This window comes from Coptis chinensis, chromosome 4 (assembly GCF_015680905.1).
Source record: "Coptis chinensis isolate HL-2020 chromosome 4, ASM1568090v1, whole genome shotgun sequence".
Classification (NCBI taxonomy): Eukaryota; Viridiplantae; Streptophyta; class Magnoliopsida; order Ranunculales; family Ranunculaceae; genus Coptis; species Coptis chinensis.
This window is the reverse complement of record NC_141459.1, coordinates 5,899,059-5,912,314: the sequence shown is the minus strand read 5'-3', so window position 1 is coordinate 5,912,314 and position 13,256 is coordinate 5,899,059. Positions and strand designations below refer to the sequence as shown.

Here is a 13,256-nt window from a genome sequence, read left to right as displayed (position 1 = left end):
AAGCTGACATAAGATGTACCAAGTATACACAAGTCCCTTGACAAGTGACTTTTGCTTTACCTTCAGAAGAATATCTTAATTAGAAAAAGAGAGTAAGAAGCCAAAGACTGAAAGTGTAAACAGAAAAACAAATGTTCATAAGACCTATTCGTCTAGAAAAAGTCGAAAAGTTACAAAACCTAATACTATGCTTTGCCAGAGGAACGACCCTTTGGACTTCGAGAGCACTCTCCAACTGCAAGATTTCTCTACTATACTAAATGTCAAAATAGTCTCCAAGAAAATTTTCAATCCATTTGATACTGCAAGTTTCAAGCACCACAGCTTGATGAACTCTGTAAATCCCAATTCATTTTTATGCCCTTGAAATTGGCCAATGTCACAGTTTTGAGGTGAAGAAAAACATCTTTGCGCAGTGGTGCTTCCCAAATGTTCTCTTTGTATGAACGCACAGGCTGTCTCTCACAACGAAGGCCTGGAAACATTCGACTAACAAGCAAAATGATTTTAGCCATTATCCAAAAAGCCATCTATTCGCCCTAGAAATAACATCTATTCATCTGAATTACTGATATTTTTCCTTTTGGCCGCTCTTGAGGACTTGTAACTTATCTTCCTACGTCTTGAAGTTTCTGATTCCACACACTTCTTCAATTTCTCCAACGCAGAAGTGTATTCAGGACGGAGGGACTCGATAGAATCAGCAGCTATAGGGTAAACACTACAAGTATTATGATCAGCTTTCTGTAACAGTTTCTTGAACCGTTTAACCTCATGTTTACGTAGCAAAGTGAAGCAGCGCCCAGCTTGCCCTGCTCTAGCAGTCCGGCCTGCTCGGTGAACGTATGTCTTGATATAAGCAGGCACATCGTAGTTGATTACAGTTCTCACTCCTTCAACATCCATCCCACGAGTCATAGCATCAGAGGCTACAAGCACCTGTATATCCCCGTCGCGAAACTCCTTTAATGTCTTGCTTCGTACAGACTGACGTTGGAGGCCAGAATACTTCTTGATCTTAAATTCTAACCCACCAAAACATTTTAGTAAGGTACTGAGCCGGTGGGTTGATTCTACAGACGATGTGAAAACTATGCATTTCTCCCCTTTTAAATCTTGTAAAAGGGCAATCAAACACAACGGTTTGAGCTTTGATTCGCATATCAGTTTATAAGATTTCAGCTTTTCCGGTAACTGATAACGCTGAGACCCAGTTGTTAAGAACAAAGGATGGTGCAGATCAAGTTGAGAAAGCTTGCTAGGATCATGAGTTAGTGTAGCAGACATAACCATCTTCACAAGTCTTGGATAAGTCTTACCCTTAAATCCCCTTTCAACACCAGATTTCCTTGTGGTTTTCAAACTCCCGGACATACAATGAGGAAATATCAAAATGTCTTCCTTATCTGATTGTGTCAACTGAAGCACAGTAGGCAACCAAGACTGGTATGCCTCTCTGAGTAACCGGTCTGTTTCATCAACTACAAGATAACGAAGATGCTCAAGAGTGAACCCCTTTGTGGTATTAATGTGGTCCATCAGCCTTCCAGGAGTTGCCACTAAGATATCCACTGAGCTCTGTAACTCAACTCCCTGTTCTTCTAGATCATAACAAACACCCGCCTCCAGTTTGGGTCTCTTAATAAGCTCAGAGATCTCATCCGCAATACAAGTTTGACCAACAGCTAAACCAACTGATAAGCCAACTGCAGGTGCGATAGAAGCAAAGACTTGTTTAACCTGGAAAGCCAAATCACGAGTAGGCAGCACCACTAAAGCACGTATACATTTCACTGAACGAGTGGAAAGCATCTGAACTATAGGCAAAGCATATGCTAAAGTTTTCCCACTTCCCGTTGGAGAATTTATACATAGGTCTCGGTCAAAGGCAGCAGGTCCAATAGTTTCTTGCCATGCTGCAACCTGAATCGGAAAGAGTGAAGTGAAACCCATTCTTTCCAAAGCCTCCTCCAACCTTGGATCGAGAAAAGGAAGTAGCTTCAGTGAGCACTCTTCAATTAGACTCACATCAACTGGACTTCTCATCCATGGTAGCACGGCCACACTCTTCTGCTTCTTATCCTCCATATGGGTAATAAAAAATTAAATGGAGCGGCGAATGAGTTTGTGGTAAACCTGAAAACCCTTGAAGATGATATAGTTACGATTAAAGATAGGTATTTACAGACGACACTACTAGTTATTTGCAGCCACACAATACCATAGGGGGGCCACTTTTGTCATTTAAGTCAAGAGCCTGAAACTGCTCGGATCTCTCTTACTGACAAGGAGGTTGAGGAGTTTGCTCCCAAAATTCAACAAGTAATAGACTGGTAAGTGACACAATTTTTTTTTTATTATTATTACATTGAGTTGTGATGTAGTTAGAAGAATGATATGAGTGGTCTGGTTGTTCATCAAGAATAACTCCCCATTGAGTTGACATTACCCCTCATTTGCACCAATTCTGTCTCAAGATAGTTGCTAACTTGTTGTTTGCTTTTGGCTGAAGGAGTCGAGGTTGTGAGAGAAAATGGCTAGCCTATTGTATTCAGCGTCTAACACTTTATTAAGTTAATTGTTGCTACGAACCGTAAAGATGGTTTTTCTGCCATCATCTTTAGCAACTATATGTAATTATGTAGAGAGCTATTCTGACCTTGCGTCACATTTTGAGCTCTTTCATCTTCCAAGAGTAAAGCCAAAAAACCAAATCTATTTCCATCATATTTGTGGTATATTGTCCTTATGACCAACCACTTCTTAAGTGCTTCAACATTTTCTAGAGTTGCAGTGGTTTCATTGTTTTGCGACTGTTTGGGTAAGAATTTATCCAAACACACTATTGATTCTACAAGGAAGGATGTTGTGAAAAGAGTGAAAGCCTACGTATCTCGAATATGTTCCCAGAATCAAGTCTCCAAAAACGTAATTCTTTGTTAAGTGAAGAGTCACATTTATAGAAATAGAAAATAAGAGTTCTTAGAGCACAAGGACTCTCACTAGATAAGACCGGTTAACTGAACACGTGACCGGCTTAGGTGATTAACTAGGCCTATGAGCCGTCCAGTGGCTAACTGGAATTGTGAGCCGTCCGGATATTCCGCTAAGACTTGAGCCGTCCAGCACTTAAGGTTTCGATTAGGATCGGTCACTTAGACTTAATATAAAGACTAAGTCCCTAATGAAGTCGTTAGCGAGGGTACGAATGTGGAGTTCCATACATTGCCCTCTCTTTGTCATATGGAATTTATTGGATGTGGCAAAGAAGAAAATAAAAGAAGTTGAACCATATTAACCGGTAAAGTAATTAAACCATGCATTCCAAATAAATATCATGGACATATAAACGTATTGGTGGGATGAAACATTATGCCCAAGCTTTATTTGTTTGGGTCGGCTAAACTAATGTGTTAGGTCTGTTGGTATATTGTTGTAATGTTAAATTGATAAGGATTAATTAAAATCAAAGTGGCATAGGTGTATTGATTAATAGGGAATGTTGATATAGTGGATTACTTCAAGGCTTGAAGTAAGAGTAATCCCATTTTATTAGGAGAATGAGAGTTAGTGAACTTCATCTACTATCATGTTGTTATTGTATATATAAAGGGGTCGTATACTTGTGTTTAAAATATAGAAAAATTATAAATGAATAATTCGTCTGAGAGAGTTTAAATATAACCAATCATGACAGATGGTAATTGTGAACGGGAATAAGTATGACGCGAAAGTTCGAAGTAACCATGATGATGCGAGAATGACGATGATAACATGTACCGGTGAAACTATTCGACAATGGTGGTTAGAACTCTCGACTATGCCAAGATCTATTATTTGGGTAACTAGTACTGAAGGAATGAGGTGTCTTTATCAGCTGAAGAACTTTGACGCTAAGCAACTTGAAAATTTCAGCACAAAACATCCAGTGGAAGAGGGAGAACTGGTCATAACGTGTGCGCAGATGGATCAAAGTTTAACAATCCTACTGGATTATGACGCAGCACGCTTATTGTCTCTATGGCAGATTGCACCAATACAAATCAGGATGCCGTTATGGTTGGTATTTGCACGTGCTAAAGCCTTGGCAAAAAGCTACAAACGTCCCTTTGGTTTTGAAGAATTGTTCTTTTTGCTACGACCGCAGCAACGTTGCGTGGAGGAAGATGGGGCGTCATATTTCACCGTAGATTGGAAGACCGAGAAGAAGTTTAAAAGTTTCCCGAAAGGCTACAAAGATTGGGATAAATATTGTTTTTTCATTGCAGCACGGTAGTGGAGTAGACGAGCTATACTTTTTTCGTGAATTTCATCTAAATTGGCTTTTGAGTGAGCTACCATTTTGTCATTACAACCAGCCCTCATTGCAGTGGTGCGAATTGTTTCAGCAAAAAATTCAATAGATAAGACCACCTCCGCACCATTGGCCAAGTTAAATGGAGACAACCAGGTTCAGCGCTTTGGAGTGGTTTTGTATGCCCACAACACGGCTGTCAATTCTCTTGTCCATTTGCCCTTAGCTTGTTCTAGACGACGTTCAAGGATAGCTAGCTGGGATTTCATATAACCACCGTAAGGCTTCCCCTTTTAGTGTTGATAGAAAACGTTTGCATAAGAGAGCATCATCTTTATGCCAAAAAACTAGCCTGCTTTTAAATTCCATAATATGGTTGTTTGGATCACCTTCTACTTCATCGTACTTAGGCAACTCTGGCTGTTTGAATCCTTCCTGATGCTCTGCATACGCAAGGAAAAACGTCCAACGACATCTTCATTTATGACTAAGTCTTTCAAGCGTTTTTCTGTTAGATCAGTATTGTTCATTGTTTTTTTAATGATATCTTTAATCTGCTTCTCAGTATATGTTACTCATGCATTTGCCTGGTGTCTAACGATTAGTGGTGGGACTTCTTGACCTTGTGTCACATTTTCTCGCCCCCAGTTGTTGCTTAGATCTGGAAATCTTTGATGCTCTGGACTGTGAGATCTGTGACGGTAGTTTGAATTTTCTCGGCGCACTGGGGAGTAACCTAGATGATGAGGGCGATCTCTATATCTGTCTTCAAGATGTCTTCTATATTGATCCCTTTCATTCAAGTCGTGATGCAGATTTTACTTGAGGTCATAGCTTGATCATCCCAAGTGAGTTATGTTGTTGGATGGTGGCATCCGATCTGATCTCCTTGATATGTTGTTATCTTGGCTCATGGGGTTTGTGGTACCTCGGTAGTACGGCTGGTACCTTGTTGGGTTTGAATTAGACTCCCTTGGTGAGATACGACGACTGCTATATGACCTATGATGTTGTCCATCATGTCTGTTGTTACGACCATTGCTATATCTATCAGAGTGGACATCTGGAGTCCTCAATCGCCTTAATAAATTTGTTGAAATATTTCTGGGCCTCGATTGATTTAAACGATTTTCAGGGACAACATCAATTTGTTGTAATATTTTATTATTGTCTTGCAATCGGTGAAATATACTGCGGTTTTCACCAGATCTTGAGTCTTGATTGAGTGGAAGAAGCAATATCATCGTCATCATTATCTGTCTGGCCTTTTTTTTCCTTCATCTATTTGCTTTCGGAAGTCCTCATTATGCTTCTTTTCCCGTCTGAGCTTGGTACGCAGTGCCTCCAAGCCTCCAAGGTCAAGTTTTCATCTTCTATCTCCATAATTTTTGGATATGCATCTAGCGGATTATTTGTGCCATTAGGAGGAAAAAATATTGGAGCCTGAAACCTTGGAGGTTTAGATTTGGGCTGTCGTGGTACTTGAAGCTTCAAAGGTGGATCTTGGGGGCCTAATGGAACCTGATTGATTGGAACTTCAAGATTTTTTGGATTGTTTCCAACAAACGCTTGTGCTCTTGTTTGATTGCTTACTTGAGATCTTGTAGTATTAGCCATTTTACAAAGAGTAAGATAAATCCGTGGAAGATGACACATTACTAAGAACCATAGACGACGCCAATTATGTTTGGGTAGAATTTATCCAGACACACTACTGAATCTGCAAAGGATGTTGTGAAAAGAGTGACATTGTGCCTTTAACGGTTGCCTACGTATCCAGAATATGTTCCTGGAATCAAGTCTCCAAAAACGTAGCTCTTTGTTAAGTGAAGAGTCCTATTTATAGAAATAGAAAATAAAAGTTCTTAGAGCACAAGGACTCTCGCTAGATAAGACTGGTTAACTGAACATGTGACCGGCTCAGGTGATTAACTGGACCTATGAGCCGTCCAGATGTCTAAATGAACATGTGAGCTGTCTAGGTGGCTAACTGGAACTGTGAGCTGTCCAGGTGGCTAATTGGACATGTGAGCCGTCCGGATATTCAGCTAAGACTTGAGCTGACCAGCACTTAAGGTTTCGATCGGGATCGGTCACTTAGACTTGATGTAAAGACTAAGTCCCTAATGAAGTCGTTAGCCAGGGTACGAACGTGGAGGTACGTACAGCGGCATTCATCAGTATTGTGACAATTAGGTTTAATGTATACCTCCTTTCTCAGTACATGACTAGGCACCCAATATACATTGACTTGTTTAGTCTTCCTTCTTTTCCTCTTCCTATGTATACATCTCTGTAACTTGTTTGTTTTTATCATTTTCCACTTCTTTGCCTTTTTCTTTGTTAATCACACCGTTGAGTTTTGCAAACCTTTTGGTGTGGGTTTTTGACATACACTGATGCACATGTTGGTCCGAAATGGACAGAGAGGCCTGCGTTAATGGCCATTGTGATTTTGGATTGCTCACTCCTCTAGCTATTGACATAAGAATTCAGGGTCCCAATATTCCTATCCAAGGCTACAGAGCCTTATCTACTCAAGTGCATGCTTCTGTCTTTGTGATTCTGGACTGAAGTTGGGTACAGCATTGACTGGGTAGATGTTACGATCAACGATAGTCAATGATCGATATTGGGCTAATTCGAGGAAACCCAAACCTCCGGTATGGTTTATCGAGGAACCAATGACCTCCTATTCACACAATTGTGCAAACACTCAATCAATTTTCATTCTCCTGGCTTGTGAGGCTCAATTACAATATATAGAAACTACCCACGCACATAACTACCATAAGAACCACCTACTTCTCCACTACACCATAACATAAACTACCCACACACAACATCCACTACTAATAGTTAGTTGCATAAAATGCCTAGATAATAGGAACTACATGCAAATTAGTTGAAACTCTTGACTTTGCAGACCCAATTCCGTAAGATTTCTTAAAATAGTAAGTAGTTGTCCCAAGGATTTAGAATCCTGATGGAGGTGGGTTGCAATTTCTTGAATACCACAATCAAGGGGAAGAACAAGATTATTATCATAACCTACACAAATCCAGCAACTATCCCTATTAACACACGTACATATCAGTAGAAGTGGAATGCCATTTAAGTTGTAAGAGCCTCCATCTAGATGAAGTTGAAATTGCATATGTATAGCACTATTTGTCTAAACAATTGTAATCAATTTTCCAATAGACAGTCCCACACTGTTGTTTTCAGCGTCCAAAAGATGTGTTTCACGCGATTTCTTCCTATATTTTGTTGTGCTCAATTTTTCACTTCTTGTGGTTATTTTGTAGTTCTAATGGTTTTTATCCTCTCATGAAAGGTTTGGGCAACTTCAAGCTGTTGATCTTGAAAGTATTGAGCCTGCACTTCGAGCAGGTGTCTTTTGTAACTTTTCCTTTTATTTTTCGTATAAATTGCAAAGAACTCCTACTATAATTCCCCATGTAAATTGAGAGTTGTGATGGATTTATGGAATGCAATGTGGGAACAATAATTTCAAGTGCAAATGGATTTTGTGCTACTTGATATGAAAGGAAAGAAATAACGTTAGGGTAGAACTTACTATATTGTACTATGTAGAGTTAAATGTTCTTGCCATCAAAATGAAGTACAATGGGATTTCCTTGCAACATGTAACCACTGCAAAAAATGGAGTTAAGATGGAGTCACTATGTGTCCAGTTTCCGGTCCCTGTGTCTTCTGTATAGAAAGACTGACATTTGTTTCATAATGTACAATTCAAGAAATCAGTTATTGTATGATTTATTTAAATATCCTCTCTCCAACAGTTGGTAGTCTAAAACTTTAGATGCGAGTGAGATATATTTGTTCTACATGATATGTCAATAGTAACTACGGTTTAATTTTATGCTATACATTTAGGATTAATGATCTTTGTGTCCCTTATGAATTTAAGCATTTCTGCTAGAGTATTAGCTTTTAACTTGAATGTGGAATTTATGGATGTCAGAGTTTGCTCGACCACTTTATTTTTTTATCGGTGCTAGTTATGTGCTTATTAATGGTTATGTGCTTTTGGTCCCTTTCTCACATTCAAATACTGCATTCAGATGCTGAAGGGGACAACCTGCGACAAGATACACCTGAAACTTTTGAGAATAGGTAGGCGGGATAGTTGTTGTCTTCTAGAAAGCTTGTTTCATATCGATCTACTTCTTAAACTGAATGCTCCTGTCTCTCAAAAATCAGAGAGGCCATAATAGCTGCTGTTCCAAACTACGATGATCCTTACATTAAAGTTCCTCAAGTTGTGAATAAGGAATGATATTATATAGGTACTTTCCTTTTCTTTTATACTTCTTCTTCTTATTGTTTTTTTTTTTTTTTTTTGATTTGTGTTTATTTGTTAGCATGGGCCTATTCATTCACAATGGTTCTTGCGCTCAAAAACTTTTTCCATTACATACCTTGGTATAAACACTTATATTTCAGACTGAAAATGGTGGTTTTGTTGTACCTCTTAGTATAAAGACTGCCCTGTTCTAGATTTCAGTTATACCATTTCGCTATTATATTTACATAATAATTTCCAATTTTAAATAGGTAGAGGTGGCCGATACAGTTAGAGAAGCTTTTTCAACGCAGCATGTGCATCTAAGGGTGTCAAATACTTTTTCGTTGCATTCTATGGGTTAAAGATAGTCTAATTGCGCAAGTGGGTTTGCTGAAATGTTGGAACTATGGTGTTCCTTTCCTCCATTTTACATTCAATTGTAGTACCTGGTTGTATACCTCAGTATGGGTTGTGGGTGAAGTTTCGTGACAAACTTGGGAGGCAACTCCACTCCATCTTTTAATGAAATTGCTAGAGGAAGTCTCTGTTACTAGATTTCTGCACTCTTGCGAAGGCGGCTTTAGTTGAATTTAGCTCGGTACTATTGTTTCTTCAGTCTCTAACATTAGTAGTATACTAGCTAAACATATTTTGACAATTATTGATGCAGTAGTTTCACCACTCATTCAACTCATCATGAACGACAGGACATGATGAGTCATAACACTGATTGGCCGAATTTTTTTGAAATAATTTCTGCTGCTGGAGTGCTGTAGTATTCGACATTTTCGTAGAGAACGGTCACTAGCATGTGGTGTGGTGGCTCGGTCAATTGGACTGGATTATACCATTATGGCATTATCCATCAACACAAGCACTGTCTTTTTTCTTCACTTATTATCTGTGAGAGATGCGAGGTTGTTCAGAAGTCAAATAAAATGTTGTTCCCACTTCCCAGTGAGTTTAATTGGATGCATGTTAAAATCCTTCAATCGGCCACACCTAAAAAGTTGATTAGACCAATTTCAGAAACAGCAAATAGTTTGCTTCAACAAGATTTTTAAAAGGCAATCTGGCGGTCTGCCCTCCAAAGCTTAGTTTGTATCAGGTTCTACAACAGGCATGCTCTGCTCGTGAATAAATTTAAAAGGAATGCTAATAAGCCACTCCAAAATTCCATTAATATGAAAACAGTTATATGTAGCATGAAACATCTCAAATCTTAAAGTTGGAATGCTAGGATAATTTAACAACTTAAGATTAGTGAATCACACATTTGACTTCAAAATTCAAGAACTGCCTCTAATTACATTCCTAAATCTACACAAACATCCTAGATGAACACGCCAACATCAGCCGCGCATGAAGGCGTACACAACCGTTGATATATAAGTCACTAAACCAGCAGACACCAATGTTATCAAAGTTGCAACAGCACGAATGGTAGAGTTACTGCCACAAGAAAGTACGCCAAGCCTGATTTCAATCACATTCACCATCGACAACATCAAGAAAATACATCCAATTACCGACCCAATCGCCGAAGCTAACATTCCAAACTTGAGGACTGTGAGATTAATATGAGCTTTAAATACTTCATCAACATCTTTACTGTTAAGAAGATTTAAAGCTAGCTTCAAACCCTGGGCTACTAAGCTAGAAAACAAGAAAAAACTGAAAGAAACAACTTCAAATACCAAAAGTCTTTTAGCATGGCTAATATCTGCATCACAAACATCTTTCTCTTCAAGACTTTTCTGACCTGGTGTTGTTAGTGACAAACCAACAAAAACCGCTATTGTGAAAAGAGAGTTAACATTTACCAACCCATCTAGTGCTGTGACATGAACACTTGTTGTTGATGCAGATGATGTTGATAATGTTCTTGATGGTGTCATTCTTGATGGTTTTGTTGATAACAATGGAATAGATTCAGATCTGGTAATGAGATTAATTAATAAAAAAGAATAAACTAATGATAAGTTAAAAATGGATTTGGTGAGAGAGCTTACACTAGTTCCATAATTGGATGGCATTCATTTTTCTTACCTTTGTGGACTAATGAGGTTTCTTGGTTTTTCTGCTCCTCCTAAAAAGATGGCAATAATGGTAGAGATTCTAAATCATGTGGGTGATTGTCCTGTTTTTTTCTTCAACAGCAACTTTCGTACGAGCATCTTCAAAAGTTAAACAAGGAAAAGAACCAAGATCTAGTTCGCAATGGCCAATGGGTATTGGGTTCTCTTCTTTTCTGTCCCCCACGTCAGCTTTCTACTTCAAGAAAAATCCCTAAACACTTTTCCCACTTGGTCATTTAAACTTACTTCGCTCAAAGCTAATTTCAAATTTTACTTTTTTTTTTTTTGGATTTTCACTTCCATCTGACAGCATAATAGATTTTCATTGCTTCTGCTTTAAGAAATACAAACTGCTCACAAAAAAAAAAAAAAGAAATGCAAACTAAATGCTTTGAGTTTTGAGAGTTTTGAGTTTTTTTCTAAACGGTTCAGTTTTTTTTGTTTGATGATAATGTCTAAACGCTTCAGTAACAAATATGAAATATCACATACATATATGAGTGATAGTGCGTTGTTAAGCAGAAATGAGGACACACATGCATTCCGGTCCTATTTAGTTGTTACTTGATAGGGAATGATAACAGGCCGGATTCAAGCCGGACGAACAATAATTTTGGCCTGACCCAATCGTGAAATATGTGAGCAAATAAAAAATTCATTTTATATTTTCCTTCTTTCAAAAGGGTTGAAATGTTCCAAAATTTTTATCAAATTCAAGAACCAAAGATCGAATGGGAAACAATCGCAGCGTAACATGCGAATTAATGCAGATTCACAACTGGAAAGACAGGATCCGTACAATAAAACCATCAGAAAAGTAAAACCTGAAGTATAATATAACATAGGTCCTTGTAAATTTGAGAGAGAGAAGATACCAACTCCATATACCTATCCACTGATCAGGCTCTTAGAAGTTAATCAAGTGAAGCACCAAGGTTTGCACACGCATCTGAATCGACAGATGGAGTCTTTGAAAGAACTCTTACTCCGATTCAGGTGCGTTAGCAAAACATGGTGTGACTTAATGGTTAGGCTACTTTTCTTCACTGTTGCGCTTCTCTTCCTCTATGGGGTTTTAGGCTGTTAGCTAGGGTTTCACCTTGAAGAAAATAATATTGGTTTTTATAGAGACAGATGCCAACTCTTTTACGCAATTTAGAAACCCTACTTCAAAAAATTTGTTTGGACTTTGGACGAAAATAGGCATAGCTAGACACACTCATCAGTTGGACCTTTTAACTCTTGTTGTTAATAGTTTCTTTTGCGTGCATGATAATGTCCATAGCAACTTTTCCACCTACCACCACAGACAGTGAGGTGTATAGCTGCGCACTATATAGAGAATTTACCGCATATGGTTAGGATTCTCTGCTCCATTTTCTTGGCTGCAGAAATGTGGTAAATTTTACTCTTCTTTGATTTGAAGGTAATAAACGTTAGTAGATATTAAATTCGACTTGTCCCCATACCAGTAGTCCAATGAGTACTAGTGTACTTACTACCCATTTGAGTTTGTGTGTAGCTCCATTTGCTGTGTTTCTCACATCCATTTAAATTGAGTCAAACAGATTAGAGGAACATATATTACGGTGTTTGGTACCAAAGCATGGAACAATAGCTTGGATCACAATTCACACATTGACAGGACACATTTACAGTGCCACCCTATGGCCCTGTTTGGCAGCATGAATTGCCCAACCAGTTGAAGGAATAAGACCCTGTATACCATGTCTTAGTATTTGGTCCGTCTATTTTATGAATTGGGGCCACAACTAATGAGTAGGGTATAAACCAGTTAGATTGTGAAACCAAAAAAATATATATAGTGGATCTTTGGGTTTAGGTGAGATAACATAATACACGAGAGAAATACAGGAGAGAGAAAACATCCTTTTATTATTCATTCAAGTTATATACTCAAAAAATTGAGTCTTCTTCTTCACCCACTCATTTTCTTCTCTCACAAATTTCTCCCTTCACCTTTCCAAATTAAAATTATATATCATAAACAGGAGGAGCAAGTAACAAAAAAAACATAAATGGTCTATGGTTTTTCTTCTTCACCGTCTCCATTCCAATCGACCGACCATCACTTTAATTTTTCAATGAAATTATGTTGAATTGAAATTTGATTTTTCTTTTTGAAGTTATTAATACGGGTTTTCTTTTGTCGATTTGTGTGTGTTTTTTTTTTTTTTTTTTTTTTTTTGGATTTTATTCTATTGGGAGAGTTGAAAAAAAAACAATGAAAAACAACATGAGACAATCTCTCTAAAGAAAACAGTTTCTAGAGTAACTACTTTTTGAGTATCCACCACTTGTTTTCCAATACCCTAAACATGGCGAGTACTACAGAATTTCACATGGCCAAACAGAGCCTATATGAATGAAGACATCTCCAAATTAAATATAGATATACTTAATCGTGCTTTTTGGCTAGGACATATTCTGAACATCCATAGATTACGGATTCATGGCGACCAACGCAAAAAGAGTATATTTAAGCCTAGCTTGTACATCGTTTGCTTCATAACTTAGAACTCCTACCGATTAATTTGAATGATGACATTAT

At 38.1% G+C, this 13,256-nt stretch overlaps 2 protein-coding genes and 1 pseudogene across 4 annotated transcripts; 1 reads left to right on the top strand and 2 right to left on the bottom strand.

Annotated features, from left to right (window-relative positions):
- Positions 1-108: 108 nt before the first annotated feature.
- On the bottom strand, positions 109-2,264 carry LOC147501451 (DEAD-box ATP-dependent RNA helicase 1 pseudogene; annotated as a pseudogene). Its single transcript, XR_015221386.1, has one exon. The product of XR_015221386.1 is annotated as a DEAD-box ATP-dependent RNA helicase 1 pseudogene (transcript).
- Positions 2,089-9,161, top strand: LOC147501450 (glutamyl-tRNA(Gln) amidotransferase subunit C, chloroplastic/mitochondrial-like). Its single transcript, XM_086604310.1, has 6 exons — positions 2,089-2,130; positions 2,227-2,333; positions 7,632-7,687; positions 8,383-8,434; positions 8,522-8,607; positions 8,876-9,161. Exons 1-5 carry the CDS (start codon positions 2,089-2,091, stop codon positions 8,595-8,597), a joined length of 333 nt encoding a protein of 110 aa, XP_086460436.1. The 3' UTR covers positions 8,598-8,607; positions 8,876-9,161.
- Positions 9,162-9,765: 604 nt separating this feature from the next.
- Positions 9,766-11,852, bottom strand: LOC147501449 (maternal effect embryo arrest protein). 2 transcript variants are annotated; one of them, XM_086606511.1, is made up of 2 exons: positions 10,619-11,852; positions 9,766-10,544 (listed from the first exon to the last, which is right to left on the bottom strand). In XM_086606511.1, exons 1-2 carry the CDS (start codon positions 10,627-10,629, stop codon positions 9,959-9,961), a joined length of 597 nt encoding a protein of 198 aa, XP_086462637.1. In that variant the 5' UTR covers positions 10,630-11,852; the 3' UTR covers positions 9,766-9,958. The 2 variants fall into 2 exon arrangements, with proteins under 2 accessions (XP_086462637.1, XP_086462638.1); XM_086606512.1 differs by having other exon boundaries at positions 10,656-11,842.
- Between the last annotated feature and the right edge of the window lie 1,404 nt (positions 11,853-13,256).